General features: G+C 53.8%; 2 protein-coding genes across 4 annotated transcripts in view; one reads left to right on the top strand and one right to left on the bottom strand.

Annotated features, from left to right (window-relative positions):
* The window catches only part of TRAM2 (translocation associated membrane protein 2), an 81,661-nt gene extending 75,286 nt beyond the window's left edge, over window positions 1-6,375 (top strand). Inside the window, exon 11 of the mRNA XM_040643574.1 lies at window positions 1,043-6,375. Coding sequence (XP_040499508.1) covers window positions 1,043-1,116 — 74 coding nt within the window. The 3' untranslated portion in view covers window positions 1,117-6,375. The remainder of the gene's footprint in view (window positions 1-1,042) is intronic.
* Window positions 6,376-10,097: 3,722 nt separating this feature from the next.
* Window positions 10,098-13,217, bottom strand: part of EFHC1 (EF-hand domain containing 1) — a 64,053-nt gene continuing 60,933 nt past the window's right edge. For all 3 annotated transcript variants that reach the window (XM_008691794.2, XM_008691793.2, XM_008691795.2), the window contains 2 exons: window positions 11,705-11,915; window positions 10,098-10,327 (listed from right to left, as the gene is read on the bottom strand). In XM_008691794.2, the coding sequence (XP_008690016.2) occupies window positions 10,256-10,327; window positions 11,705-11,915 (283 nt within the window). In that variant the 3' untranslated portion in view covers window positions 10,098-10,255. The remainder of the gene's footprint in view (window positions 10,328-11,704; window positions 11,916-13,217) is intronic.

Genomic DNA, 13,217 nt, shown 5'->3' with positions numbered 1-13,217 from the left:
GCTCTTGCCGGGGCCTGACTGGCACGTGGCTGGGCAGGGGCCAGGGACACGTTGTGGGTGAGGCTGGCCCGGAGGAGGCGGGGAGCCCTTCTGGCCATGGGGGGTGGGTGGGGAGCTCTGGCGGGATGCGTGTCCTCGAAGTGGCTTCTGCACGCCGGCCAAGATCTGCCGCCTGTTGCCTGTGCGGCTCTGTCCTCACCTGCCCTCTTGTTCTGCATCTTGCCATGGCCCCGCCTCCCTGGTTGCTGGCTCCTCTTCTGTCCTCAAGAGTGACTCAGGGGGGACACAGTGCTAGGTGGGCGGCAGGGGTGGGACGCCCACTTCTGTGGCCCTGGCCACGCTCCAGTGACCGCCTGGCCTGGGTCCCAGGCCACTGCCAGCCCTGCCCTCTGTGTCCAGCCTGGGGGCCCGGTCTGCACCAGGCTCTGTTCTCTGACTCACCTGCCTCTCTCCAGGTGTGGCCTGCTTGGCAGGGCCTGCTGTGTGTTTGGAGCAGACACGTGTGTGGCTGGGTGTGATGGGTCAGGCCTGGCTGGGAGTGGATGTGGGGCGTGAGGCTGCAGCCACATGGACTTGGAACAGGCACAGGGAGGGGTTTGTGACATCAATAAAAAGATAGCACCATTTTTTCTGCCAGAGGAGTATCGGGCCTCTGAGTGATGCCTGTCCCTGCAGCCTCTGCCCCTCCTCTCCATTCTCCCCTCCCCAGGAGCTGGGCGGGTACCCTGCAGGGGGGCTGAGAGAAACTGAGGCCACTGGTGGCGTCTACAAGATTCCACCTAGGATCTGGTCCAGCCTGAGGCTGGGGTGGGCGGGCCCCAGCCTGTTCCCGGATCACCATTCTATGTGACCCCGGCACCCTTCTGCTAAAGGACAGTCAGGGACCAGCCACCTCCCGCAGAGTCACACTGCAGGGGAGCAAGAGCCCCCTGGGAGCCGTTCTCGGTGGGAAGGTGCGCCGGACATCCCCCTGGCCTGCCCCGTGTGCCCTGCACCAGTCCCACGGGAACACCATGTCTGTCTGTCTCCCTTCGCTTCCTAGGTTACCATGAAAACGGAGTGGTGAAAGCGGAGAATGGCACCTCCCCACGGACTAAGAAACTCAAGTCTCCTTGAGGCCAAAGTGCTGGAACAGGGATCCTCTCATGGGGGCCCAGCAGGGAGGTGGGGAGCCCGGCCCTCACCACTGCCTTCCCCCTCCTGCTCCTGGCGCTGCCTCTTGAGCAGCAGGAACCGGTCTTCAAACGGGGCTTTTCCTCTTTCTTATTTCTTGGCTTTCTCTTCTTACTCTTCCATAAACCCTTCTCAATAAAACCAAAACTCTTCTTCTTTCTCTCCCTCAAGCCACCTCACGTCCTCACCTCTGTGCTGTGTTGGGTTTTCTAGAACCCAGGCTCTTGTGGTTCTCTTTTGGCTTGCCTCCTCTTTCTCTTCCTTCATGGCTGCTTCCTTTGACTTTTCACCGTATTGTGCAATTTTTCTGTCTGATTTTTACAATGAGCGGGAGCTCACAGTGCAGTCCTGGCCATCCGACAGCCAGCATCAGTCCCCAGGACCTGTCAAAGTCAGAAGCCTCGAGCCTGGAGCCTCCGCCCGGGGCCGCTAGGTGGCCCCCGGGAGGCCCCGTGTTCAGGCGAGGGGAGGAGAGAGCAGCCCGCGTGGATCATCATCTCCAGGTGCTGATTAACTGAGATGTATGATTCCAGTGCCGCATGCACCACGCGGCGGCCTGGCAGCGCCACTGCTACTTGGAAATGCCAAGGCGTTTGGCTGTGGGGCACGGCCATCCGGTCCAGAAAGGTGGTGGGAACTGTGTTGGGTCCCGGGACTCAAGGCTGCTTCCCGGTGGCCGCTCCTGGATGGAGGCCACTCGGCCCTCGCTCTGCCGGGGAGGTGCTGAAGGACAAGTCTTCCCACCCTCTGGAGCAAGAGCAAAGCTACGGAGCAGCAGGCGCTTCTGGAAAGGTAATGGTGGCAGAGATGACGGAGTGGTCGCCCTAGACCTTTCTTCAGCCCCAGCCCCAGCTGCTTTTTCAGCCGTTCGCCAGCATTCAAACCCCAGTCCACCTGCAGTGACCAGAGCGGCCTGGAGGATGCTGGTCCTGAAGCCCAGACCCAGGCGGCCCAGTGAGGGGCTGGCCTCGCTGTCTCACTTAACCTCTCCTGCTGCAGAAACACCGAGCCCCACACTGGCCCCCTGGTGCCGCGGGGAGTTGCCGGGCCGCCTACCCTCTGGCTCGTCTATTGAGTGTCTTTGGGCTGGTCGTTGTCACCCCGTGATGTTTGTTGAGCGCACCTGCAACATTTTAGACTGTACGAACGCGGGACTGATCAGAGTGATGGGCCGGGCAGACGAGCAGACTCCCCTGTGCCAATGGGAGGTTCCGCCTTCCCCTCCGCTCTTCCTTCCCTCTGCTCCCCCCAGAGACAAGGCCTCCAAGTCCATATGGGGCCTGGGGAGGACTTCAGAAGGGGTCAGGCTAAGTCCTAATTAAGAACTCTCGAACTCTGCGCGGAGGTGCAGGGAGCAGGTCTGGATGGGCGTAGAAATGCATCGTTGGAGGTGCTGGCCTTCTTTCCGACCTCAGTAGAAGCCAAACCTTGGATTATTATCCTAAAAGGGGGAGATGGGCCTTTTCATCAGGGCAGCTCCCTTTCTCCATGTCACTTGCATCAGAGATAGATTTGGTTTTCCAGTGACTGAGGGATTTGTACCCGAACACCATTGCAGACCCTCCTCGCTCTGTCTAGGCTAAGTCTGTAGACATGGGCAGAGCTGCTGCTGGCCTCTGATGACCCTTAGGAAGCAGGACGGCCCTTGTGAGATCTGCATCCCTCCCGTCTTCTCTGACACTTCTCTGGGCTGCAGAGCAGAACGTTGCTGGGGGGTGGCTTGGTATCAACCCAGCAGACCTGAGCCAGGACCCCTTAGCCGTTTGGCTAAATACCCCTGCCCAGGCTGTGGTTTTGTTCATCTCCCTACCTTGCCTGGTGAGGGAAGGGCGTCCAGCCAGCAGCCTCCAGAGCTGCCCCGTGAGCCTCCCTGCCCATCCCATTTCTCCCCTGGCCGTGTCCCAGGCAGCGTTCTGTCCCCGCAAGGGGCCACTCCGTCAGGTGAGCCCCAGGTAAACGGTGGCAGGTGTGTGGCGTGCTGCAGGCCGAGAGATGGGGCGATAGCTCGAGGCCGGCCATCAGGCAGCCTCCCTTCTCGCGTTCATAGGTCTAGGGAGGTGTTGCCAGAGGCCACGTGGCTCCGTGTCCCCTAAGTGTCCTGTAAGCTGGCGCGGCGGCGTGTGATTCAGGGGTGGTGCCGCCGCCCCAGTGGCTGGGGCCACCGTGGTCCGTTTCTTAAAGCATAGGGTGTGTGCAGGGATGAGGGCTAGTGAGATTTTTTTCTGCCATGTCAACACCCCTGAGACCATGAGTAAGGCTAGTGTGTCATCGGCCAGGCCTCAGGAATGATCGGAGGGGAGGGGGGAGAAGAGTAATTGTGGGAGCTTTGTCACCCCCCTGGCATCTCGGCCATGTTTGTCTCCGAGCGGAGCCCAGGCTTTGGCCGGCTTGCTCAAAGCAGGGTGCCAGGGGCCGAATAACCCCACCTCATCCCGTGAGCTGCTTGTGCTGGCTTGTCCTGATTTGGCTGCTTTGGCTGTCGTCTTCAGTCTTAAACGTTCTGTCCCCAAAGTGCCAAGCCATGTGGGGGGCCGTGCCAGACAGCCCCAAGTTTGAGAGGCCGGCCCAGCGAGAGCAGGACGGATGCGAATCTACCTCAGCTCCGGCCGCCTCTCTCCCAACATCCCTGACTGGCACAGGCGTGGGGGAGGCCGAGCAGGCGGCAGTGGCAGGCGAGGCAGGCTGTGTGGTGGGTGTGGGGACCCGGGACGGCTGAGCTTCAGTGTTGGGAAAGCTATTTTTACCATCAGGCTCTGAGAGCTGCACTATTAATAAGTTACGTGTGTTCTTTTTGAAGGTAGGGGAAGGTTCGAGAGGAAAGGGGGAACAGGCAGAGCCCGAGGGGAGCTGCTGCTCCCCCATTCTAGTCCATTCTGTGTGTGTGTGTGTGTGTGTGTGTGTGTGTGTGTGTGTGTGTGTCTGGGCCACCAGACCTAAACTGTTGCTGAGAACCTTTTGTGTTTGTCCCAAGGCAGCGCTTACTAACGTTTCAGAAACCAGACTAGACCTTGTGCTCTGGCCACCTTTGCAGATGGCGGCTCTTGACGGGAATCCCTCGGCCCCTAGAAACCCTGGAAGCCTGGCTTGGGTGTTCTGTGCGTCTGGGTTTTTCTTTAGGGAACTTCTCCCTTGGTACCCTTTGACTTTTTTTCTAAGTGGTGAAGGAGAGGTAGGGGCAGAGAGTACACCCCCTCCCAAGATTCCACAAGAGAAAATTCTATTCCCTGGATGCTTTTTTAAATTTGCAGTGGCTTGCCAGGCCCCATGCGGCTCGGGAAGGCTTGGTTTGGATTTCCGCCTTCCCAGTCAGTGTTTCTCCCCCTCCTGAGGGCCTCGGAGACCCAAGTGAACAGACTTCCTTCGCAAATGTCATATGTCGCCCTCTGTTCTTCCCTGATGGAGGCAGGACAACAGAGTGGTCTTTCTTCCCCCCCACTGCCTCCCCTGCCCACGGGCCTGGTCCTCAGAAGGAACTCTGGGCACGACCAGGGAACAGGGGCATTGTCAGATCATGTGAAACTTCAGTAGAATCCCCCTCTGACCCCAGGTGGCTCAGGAGGCAGCCTTCACCCTCTCGCTTTACTCTGGTTCCCACAGGGATCGTTTAACCGCTGCTCCTCGTCTGCTGCCTCCCCTCTGGCCCGCTCCCTCTTGTTCTAGAGGTCTCAGAAAAGCACTGGGACTTGTGTGTCCTGTGCTGACCTTGTGCTCCGCAACCCCTGAGAGTTCTTGTCCCAAGCAGCCCCTCCTCCTCTGTGTACGAAGTGCCTTACTTGCCGTGCGGCCTTCTGGCCTCCACGCATGCTGTGTGGCCAGCCCCCTGTGGCGGGTTGTCATGTGCAGCTGAGGACACTGGACCCCGGTATAGTCCATGTAAAAGGGACATGGATTATGACAGTTTGGCCTCATTTGTCTCCATCCCTTCCCCCCATGCTCTTGGGGTCCATGGTATGTTCTAGGTTTTGTTTCTGGTTTTTCCCTTGTGTTGGCTTTCTGGCCCGCATGGGTGGCTGCAGAAGCCTAGAAGCCCAGGGGCCTCCAGGGGCATGAGGCCTCCTGCAGTGAGCCCTTCTCTGCCAGGTCCCCCTCCCCTAGCCCCCTGATTAAAAAGAAAAGTAGCCTGGCTCTAACCTCTTCCAATCTGTTTTGCCTCCCATTCAACCCACAGTTGATATGATCAAGGTGTTTACTTTGACTTCCCAGTCACAAGTGTTTGCTCACAGACCCCGGGCTGACAGTGGGTCTAGTTTGGCTGTTGCAGAATTTCTTCGCGCTCCTCAGTGTTACCTGTGTTCGCAGCCGCAGCTGCCTGCCGTCTCCTTGCTCCTCCGGGTTGTGCAATAACTCTCCCCGCCCGTGGTCTTCCCACAGGCCCTGCTGTCCCTAAGCACCCTGCAACTGGGAAGGGAAGGGGCCCGCGGGAGGGTGGTCGTCCTCCCCACAGAAGAAACGTGCGCCACTTCCCCTTTGTCGCTGTCATTCTCTTCATCTGGGTGGGTTTCTGTGCCCTCTCCTAGAACAGTGTAGCATCGCCTCAAAGTCCGTAGATTTTTTAAAAAATCTGTTGAAAAGGAAAAAAAAACCATCCTCATGATGGGGCATTAAATAAGTCGGTGCCTGGGAATAAGATCTCTTGGACCCCGGAGAGGTCACCGTCACTCTGTCTAAAAGCGTTCTAGAGTTTCTTGTTCGTGTGGAGAGGAAGGAGGTGGTTCCGAGGCACAGCCACGCGTGGACCGTTCACGGACAGGAGCTGGCTGGGACTGAGCTCCCCCGTGTCCCTGGTACAGATTCGAGTGTTCATGGGATGAGAACCCACACCTCATTTTTCAGTTCTCTTGTTCAATTAACACCTGAAGGAGGAGCTGCTGCTGGTGCGTGAGCAACTCATAATGCAAATGTGGGCAAGTGGTCTTTCGTTTTTCTACTTTAGCCTGTTCATGTTATGGACCAAATTTCAACAAGGAACTCAAGGAGAATTTGTACCTGCCGTATTTATGCTTTCATGTAAAAGGTTTTTTGTTTTTTTGGGAGGGAGGGGTGGGTCTTTTTACTTTCAGTGAACTTTTTTCAAAAGCCTTTTTCACTGTTTCTGTCTGGTTTTAAAACAAATTACAGTTTTGTATGGATTTTTTTTAATGTACATTTTGAAACAAATCAAATATTTTTGAAATAACTGAATAAAAGGCATAGAATTATCAGTAATTGTGTCTGGTTCCATTATGTTTTTAATCTGGATGCTTACATTTGTTTTCACTTGAAAAATAATTTTGTATCCATTTTAGTCCCATTTATACTATTTTTCAGTCTACTAGTCCTTTCTTGTATATCTTTTTTGAGCTGCATGTGTTCTTTTGGTCCCGGGAAGGAGGGAATCGGAATGAAGGACGAAGAATGTTCCCGTGAGTGCTGGGTCATTGTAGGTGTTTTTGAGTCTGTAACCGTACAGTAGAAAAGTGGAAAGGCGTTTTCTGATGCGGGTTCTGCCGACCAGCTCGACGAGGAAGCGCCGCGGGCTGCCGCCTGCCGTGTGGTGAGGTCACGGCTGCGAGGTGGAAGCAGGTGTGCGTGTGAAAAACTGGTGTTGGTGCTGAGGAGTATTCATCAGGATGGTGGGCCGTGGGGATTGCTGGGGTCTGTTCTAGGGCCTGCTCTTGCCTGCGGCATTCTGTGTTTTCCAGAACCATCTTCGCAGCGTGCAGGAGAGGAGGGCGGTGGCAGGTGGCAGTTAGCTTACACGGGACGCGCTCACCGGAGGTGAAGGTGAGGGATGCGCGTGGAGGGCAAGCTTGCTGCAAACTTGGATTTCGGTCCAGCTCTGCCGCAAGCAGCGAGGTGACCTTGGGCAGTTAACCTTTCTGAGCCTGTTTGCTCATCAGTGTTCTGCAGTTTGGGGGTTGTGTGCTTGCTGCTTGTTTTTGCAGGGCGTGGTGGTGGTGAGATTTAGGGATAGTGAATGCTGACTTCATGGTACAAATCACTCTTTTTTTAATGAACACGTGTACTCAGGCTAGTCAGTGCCCGCAGGATATTAAAAAGTCACTCACCCAAGTGATTGATGCTCTGGAAACGTTTAACGAGGTCTTCCCCACCTGTTGGTCCCAAGTGCCCTCGAAGCCCGGAGAGGCGGGTTTGAGGTCCCCGGGTGGTGCAGACAGTACAGGCCCACGGCCTGAGCAGCAGCTAACCCGGAGTCCGGCTTCACCCACAGGGCAGCGTTTGCTAGCCCCGAATCCATAAGCTGTCCTAAGCCATCCTGTCCACATTGTTCAGCTAGAGTGGCCAGCACGGCTCTCAGTGGCCCCTGTAGCGGACTCGAGGAGGGCCTTGTCTCCCCTCCTTGGTGGCCCCTCAGAGGTGGTCCTTTCCCCTCCTCTACTGCTGCTTGCTGCAGGCTGATGCTCCACTCTTCTGTCACCTCAGCCAGGACCCCACGGCATGCCAGGGGTGACTGTAGCCTAAGCGACATCGGGTGGCTGTGGCGCCCTTCAGAATTCAGGAGGAGAACAATTTGTGGGTCGGCTCGTCTCGTATAAACGAGCGGGGCTGAGCAGGGAGCGTGGGGACCACAGAAGTGGCCTCCTGGCTCTGGTCTGCTGGAGCTGGCGATGGAGCTGGCAGCTCCCCACCTTCCTGTCTGGGGTGAGCTTGGGAAGTGAGGCAGCGACAGGGCGCTGAAGTCCTGTGCTGCCAGCCGTACTCGGCACAGCTCCGCGAGGCGCTTCCCCCATTCACGGCGGGGCTGCCCTTTCATCCTGCTGCCCGCTGCCATGCGGCAGGTGCAGGGAACCAAAGGAGAACGGTCAGAATGAGGGTAGAAGGGTGACGAGCACGTGGACCTCAAAAGGTGGGTAAGAGGACATTTTCCAAATGTCTCCCTTTCGGCTAAGGCCCAAAGTCGGCAGGTACCTCGTCTGGTGCAGTTGGTGCAGATCCGTGACAGACTGGAGGATAGAGTTTGGGAACGTCCCTCTTGCTGGGGTTGTGGAGAAGTTACTGGAGTGTGGATTTCTTGCAAGGGGCTGTCGGAGTACGGTAGGTGCACAGCCTGAGTGAGGGAGGTGCTTCAGCGGACTCAGTTTGACCTGAGTCCTGGCTCAGAGAGTGGGAGATTCAGCACCCGACTCTCCCCTACAGTGAGTCTCCAGGAAGGGACCGCCTCAGCCCAGACAGCGATCTAGCTGGACACCCTGGGCAAGAGGGAAGGCCCTGGAAGGGGAAGCCCGAGGGGACCCCCACACATAGGGCCTCCAGAGCAGAGGAGGGGGAGCGTGGAGGGAGAGTACCGTTAGAACCGGGCACGCCGGAGACCGAGCCCGCTGAGGAGGGTGTGCTGGGAGGCTTCCTGGGGGGGGGGCCTCAGAACGCCCAGACCTGCCCTGGGAGAGAGGGCGAGAGCGCCAGCCTTTCGGCACATGACGTGCAGAAGGCCTTGACCCAGATGAGGACTTCGCTGGCCACAGAAATAAGCCTTTGCCCTTTTCTTCCGGCGTCTACTCACTACCCTTCCTGGACACTACCTACGCCAGAAACAGCAGTGTGGCTGAATGGGGCAAAGGGAGCAGAAGCCCGAAGCAAAAAGAAACCCGCTCTACCTAGCCTAAGCGTGCTCGCTCTCACACACACCAAGGCTTCTAAGCTTGGGCAGGCAGGACAGAGCTTAGTATCTTTACTTTAGATTGAAATGGGCTTCTGAATACTCGGAAATTAGGCTTTCACTAATTGACTAGGGGCTTTCACTAGTTCTTGAGATATTGACCTGGAGCAGGAAAGGAGGAGGCAATATATATACGGTCTCATAGCCCTTTTAATAAGCTAGTTGGAGGTGGCCTGGCTCAGCCGTGGAGGAAGAACCGTGGGGAAGGTCCCTAGTGGTTCTGAGAGGGCAGGGGTCCTGGATCTGTAGGGACTGCTCCCCACCCCTTTACACCACCGCCCGGGGAAGCAGGGAGGAATCTGGGCTGGCCGTGATGAAGATGGAGGAGGGGCCTGGCTTCAACTCAGGAGCAGCCCTGGTTGGTTCTAAAAGCTGAGGCAGAGCTCATTAGATAACCAGTACCTACTTGGCGCTCGAAAAGCAGCGTTTTTCTCCCTCTATATTTTTAACCATAATTCACATCAAGGACTACATCTTCCCTTATGGCCCAGTAAATATGCACTCAGTTGAAACAAAAGTTTCATGAAATATATAACCTATTTGTACCACACTCATTTTCTATTTTTTAAAAATGCAGGTCTACTAATAGGCCTAGAGCTGCAGTTTGAAAAACGTGGATTTCCCTATGATCCTGGGGTGAGCAGGCACGTGGTAGGCGGTCAGCTTGCAGCAACAGCAGACCGTGTGCGTATTTCCAGCACCCCAAGTGCCGCTTCTCCCAGCAAAGTCTAGCTTTCCTTCTGCTCGTAATCATTCCATACCTGTAGTAGTCAGGGTTCTCCAGAGAAACAGAACCAATGGACTACATATGTAGAGAAAGAAGTTTATAATAACGGACTCACGTGATTACGGAGGCTGACAAATCCCAAGATTTTGCTCCCATGAGAGCGGATGGTGTAGTTCTAGTCTGAAGGCCTGGTCAGCAGGCACAAGACCCAGGAAGAGCCAGTGTTTAGTTTGAGTCTGAAGGCAGGAACAAGTTGATGTCCCGGTTCAAAGGCAGGCAGGAAGAATGCGGTCTTACTTGGGAAATGGTCAGCCTTTTCTGTTCAGGCCTTCAAGGGATTGGATGGCGCCCATCCACCCCCGGGGCAATCTGCTTTACTCAGTCCACCGATTCAGATGTTAATCTCCCCCAGAAACAGGCACAACCAGTAAAATGTCTCACCAAACATCTGGGCACCCATGGCCCCAGACAAATTGATACAGAAAATTAACCATCACAGTACCCTACCCCTACCTCCTTAAATAAAGCACCAATCTTAGCTCTTGAAAGATCCAATTTAATTTAGACTTAATATTGAAATCTAAGAACCAAAAAATATAATTTTAAGAGCCCTGTGAATGCCTCTGTGAAAAGTACAAGGTGTTTCAAAATGTAGGTCCAACCTCAAAACGTCGTACTGCATTCTCTCATCGGCCAGGTCAGCTGGAGAAAGCACGGACGAGGTGATGGTAGTTGATCTTGTCTTCTCTGTGAGGGCACAGCCTGATCAACTGCAGGAGAGAGCGGAGAGCAGGTGAGACAGAGCTGCATCCCCGGCCTTCGTAAACCAGGTCAGAGTTTCTGTCAGCGGATTCTAGAACACGCCTGTGAACCTGGCAAGTAGGTCAGACGTAATCCCCATCTTCAGCGTAATGAAACAAGCTCAGAGGGAGTCAATGGCCTGCCAGAGATTTCAGGACTCACATGTATAAGAACATTGTCATTTCCAGAGCACTTTTAATAATTTTTATATTCAAATACGAGCTCTGTCCACCCAATCTGCACAGAGTATAACTCTTAAAATAGCAAGCTGCTGTTATCACAGGCTAATAGAAGAATCTAGTTCCGTCATTGCTCACTTGATCTTAGCCCAAAGGCCAAGAAGCCTTACGTCCGTGCACAAACCACGTCCCCCGAAGCTCCACTGTGCAGGGAGTAGCCTGAGCTGCTGTGGTTACCTTTATATGTGCAAATCCTTGTCACCCACTTTCCCCGCCCCACTGCTCACTGACGGCAATTCCTCTCTCCTCTGTCAAGGTCACGGATAGCACAAATGACTTACAAATGAAAAGCTGGGCATGCTGTCAGTCTGAGGTTTGGGAAGCTAAATGGGCATTTGCCCAAGTGAACACATTCTCTTCTATCTGCCCTCTACTCTTCCCTGCTGATGTTCCAATATCTGAAAAATCCTGCTCTCCAGCCTAGCCCCTCCAGTGCCACATGACATCCTCCCTCCCTAAATGAGTCTTCACTTCTGAACATCCCTTTTTGCTAAAAGATCTTTAAGAAGGTCTACAGAAGGGTTTTTATCAGGGAGAAGTCCCAATGATAAGTCACAGGCATTGGCAATTGTGGGAGAAATTTTGTTCTGAGTTCCGGGGAAGCCCTGGCTAAGGGGATTTCTAATGAAACAAAGGCACCAAACCCCCTCTTCAATTCACTCATGAAAATTCTAGGAGGAGAATGTCCATGTCCTTCCTCCATGTGCAGCTGGCCCTGGGCTGTGGTCAGCCCTCTCCATGCCAGCCATACTGAGCTAACATAAGCTCTGGCTGGGAGGGGGGTCACAGGCTGCCCCCTACCTTTGAGTCTCCCCTCAGGGCTTCCTTCTGGGACCACTTCTGCAGCCCTCCCTCAGCCAGAGGTGCTTATCAGCCACGCCGTGCCCTCTAGCCCATACCCACTTACACAGAGGCCCTACAGCAGCCCTAAGGAAAGAACCCCGAAGTAAGAATCAAGGGGAAACACCATAATCAGGGCCGATTAGGAGATCGGATTTGAACGTCTTAAATGTTCCCGTTAAAACAAAATACACACGCAGTGGCCTCTGGGAGAGAATGGGTATTCACGGCCTCTGCAGTCAACCCAGACGAGCAACTCCTACTGACCTCCTTAATCAAGGAATCATCAATTGGGAGGTTGAGAGAGTCACAGACTTTAAAGAACATCTCTTTGTCGACATATCCTGAAGCTTCCTTGTCATAAGTTTGAAATGCTTCACGAATGTTGTCTTTGCACGGATGATCTTTCAGTTGCTTCTGGATTGTGTCTATTAATGCCTCCAGTTCTTGCACACCTGGATCCTCTTTAGTTTGCTTGCTGCAGAGAAAGGAAGGAAATGCCTGGGCATCTTAGATATTCTTGACCAGTCTTAGCTCAGTGACCAAAGTTCTCCTTTGGAGAAGCTGAGGAAGCTTCTGATGACAAACGACTTTGACGCCAAGCTGACCGATAACTGAACACCTGCCTGCAGGGGCTGGCTAATGACTGGGGAGCCTGATCAAGGGGTTTTTGAGCTGAAGCTCAGACTCCCTGGCTGCCATCTGTTAAATCTCTGCCCCACAAAGAGCCAGGTCTCCCGCCATCACCTCCCCAGGTTCGGTGTCTGTGCGAGTCACCGGCTGCCGCCGAGTGCTGTTGCACACCTGCACCGTCTGGGTCACGTCATCCAAACGCAAAGGAATGTTCTAAAAAACTACATTCACACAGAGTCCGGAATCTCGTACTGTTAACATGCTGTCTCCAGTTCACTCTGAATTTTACGAAAGATGGTGGATTGAGGAGGTTAGGCTTAGCGTGTACTGAAACAGAGAGAGATGAGTAACCCACAGCGTCAGAAAGGGGGGTCTAGCCTTTCAAAACAACCAGGATAAGCAGAAGCCCAATATTTATTTCCTCTGAACGTGAAGGTACTGTTATAAAAAAGAATTTTAGAGCTAGAAAAGACGTTTCATCTTTATAAATCTGTTTTGGGATAAAATGAGGCCCAAATAAACTCAGAAAGCACCCCTCCCTTAGTCAATGATGAAAACACTCGAAGACCTTAGAGACTTATCCCAGATGTCCTGGTAGAGGCAAGACCAGAATGGACATCTCACTTAGGTTCTGACGTGTTCTTTCACCCAGCCACCTCTCACTGAACCCTCTCTCCCTACACCATCACAATACCGGTCCCCCGTATCTTTCCTGTTCCTATTTCCTCCTGCATATATTTGAAAGGGTCACTCTTCCAAATGGCCTCTTTTAACTTCGTTCCCTTTTGACCCGCTGGCAACCCATGCTGGGGGAAGGTACAAAGTGCTAGAACATTTCAGGAACAATCTGGAAAACATGAAGCAAAAGCCCAGCAAAGAATTTCAAGTAATTTATCCTAAGGAAATAATCATGAGTTGTATACAAAGATAGAATCTAATAAAGCTGTTTTGAGACTGCTAAAGGTCTAAAAACCTCATCCCCAAATCAGGAATTGTTTAAGCAATGTCCAAAAACAATCAGGCAATATAATAATAACGCAGCATGGACAATGTTGCAGGAAGAGTAGATCTGTTAGTGAGAAAATCAAAGTGTAGAAGTGGGTACAGAAGGCTGCATTTTGCATAAAAGCTGTGAGGGGAATAAAAA

Source organism: Ursus maritimus, unplaced genomic scaffold (assembly GCF_017311325.1).
Source record: "Ursus maritimus isolate PB19 unplaced genomic scaffold, ASM1731132v1 scaffold_29, whole genome shotgun sequence".
In the NCBI taxonomy this organism is placed as follows: Eukaryota; Metazoa; Chordata; class Mammalia; order Carnivora; family Ursidae; genus Ursus; species Ursus maritimus.
Note: the sequence above shows the minus strand (reverse complement) of the source record. Positions and strands in the feature narration are given on the sequence as shown.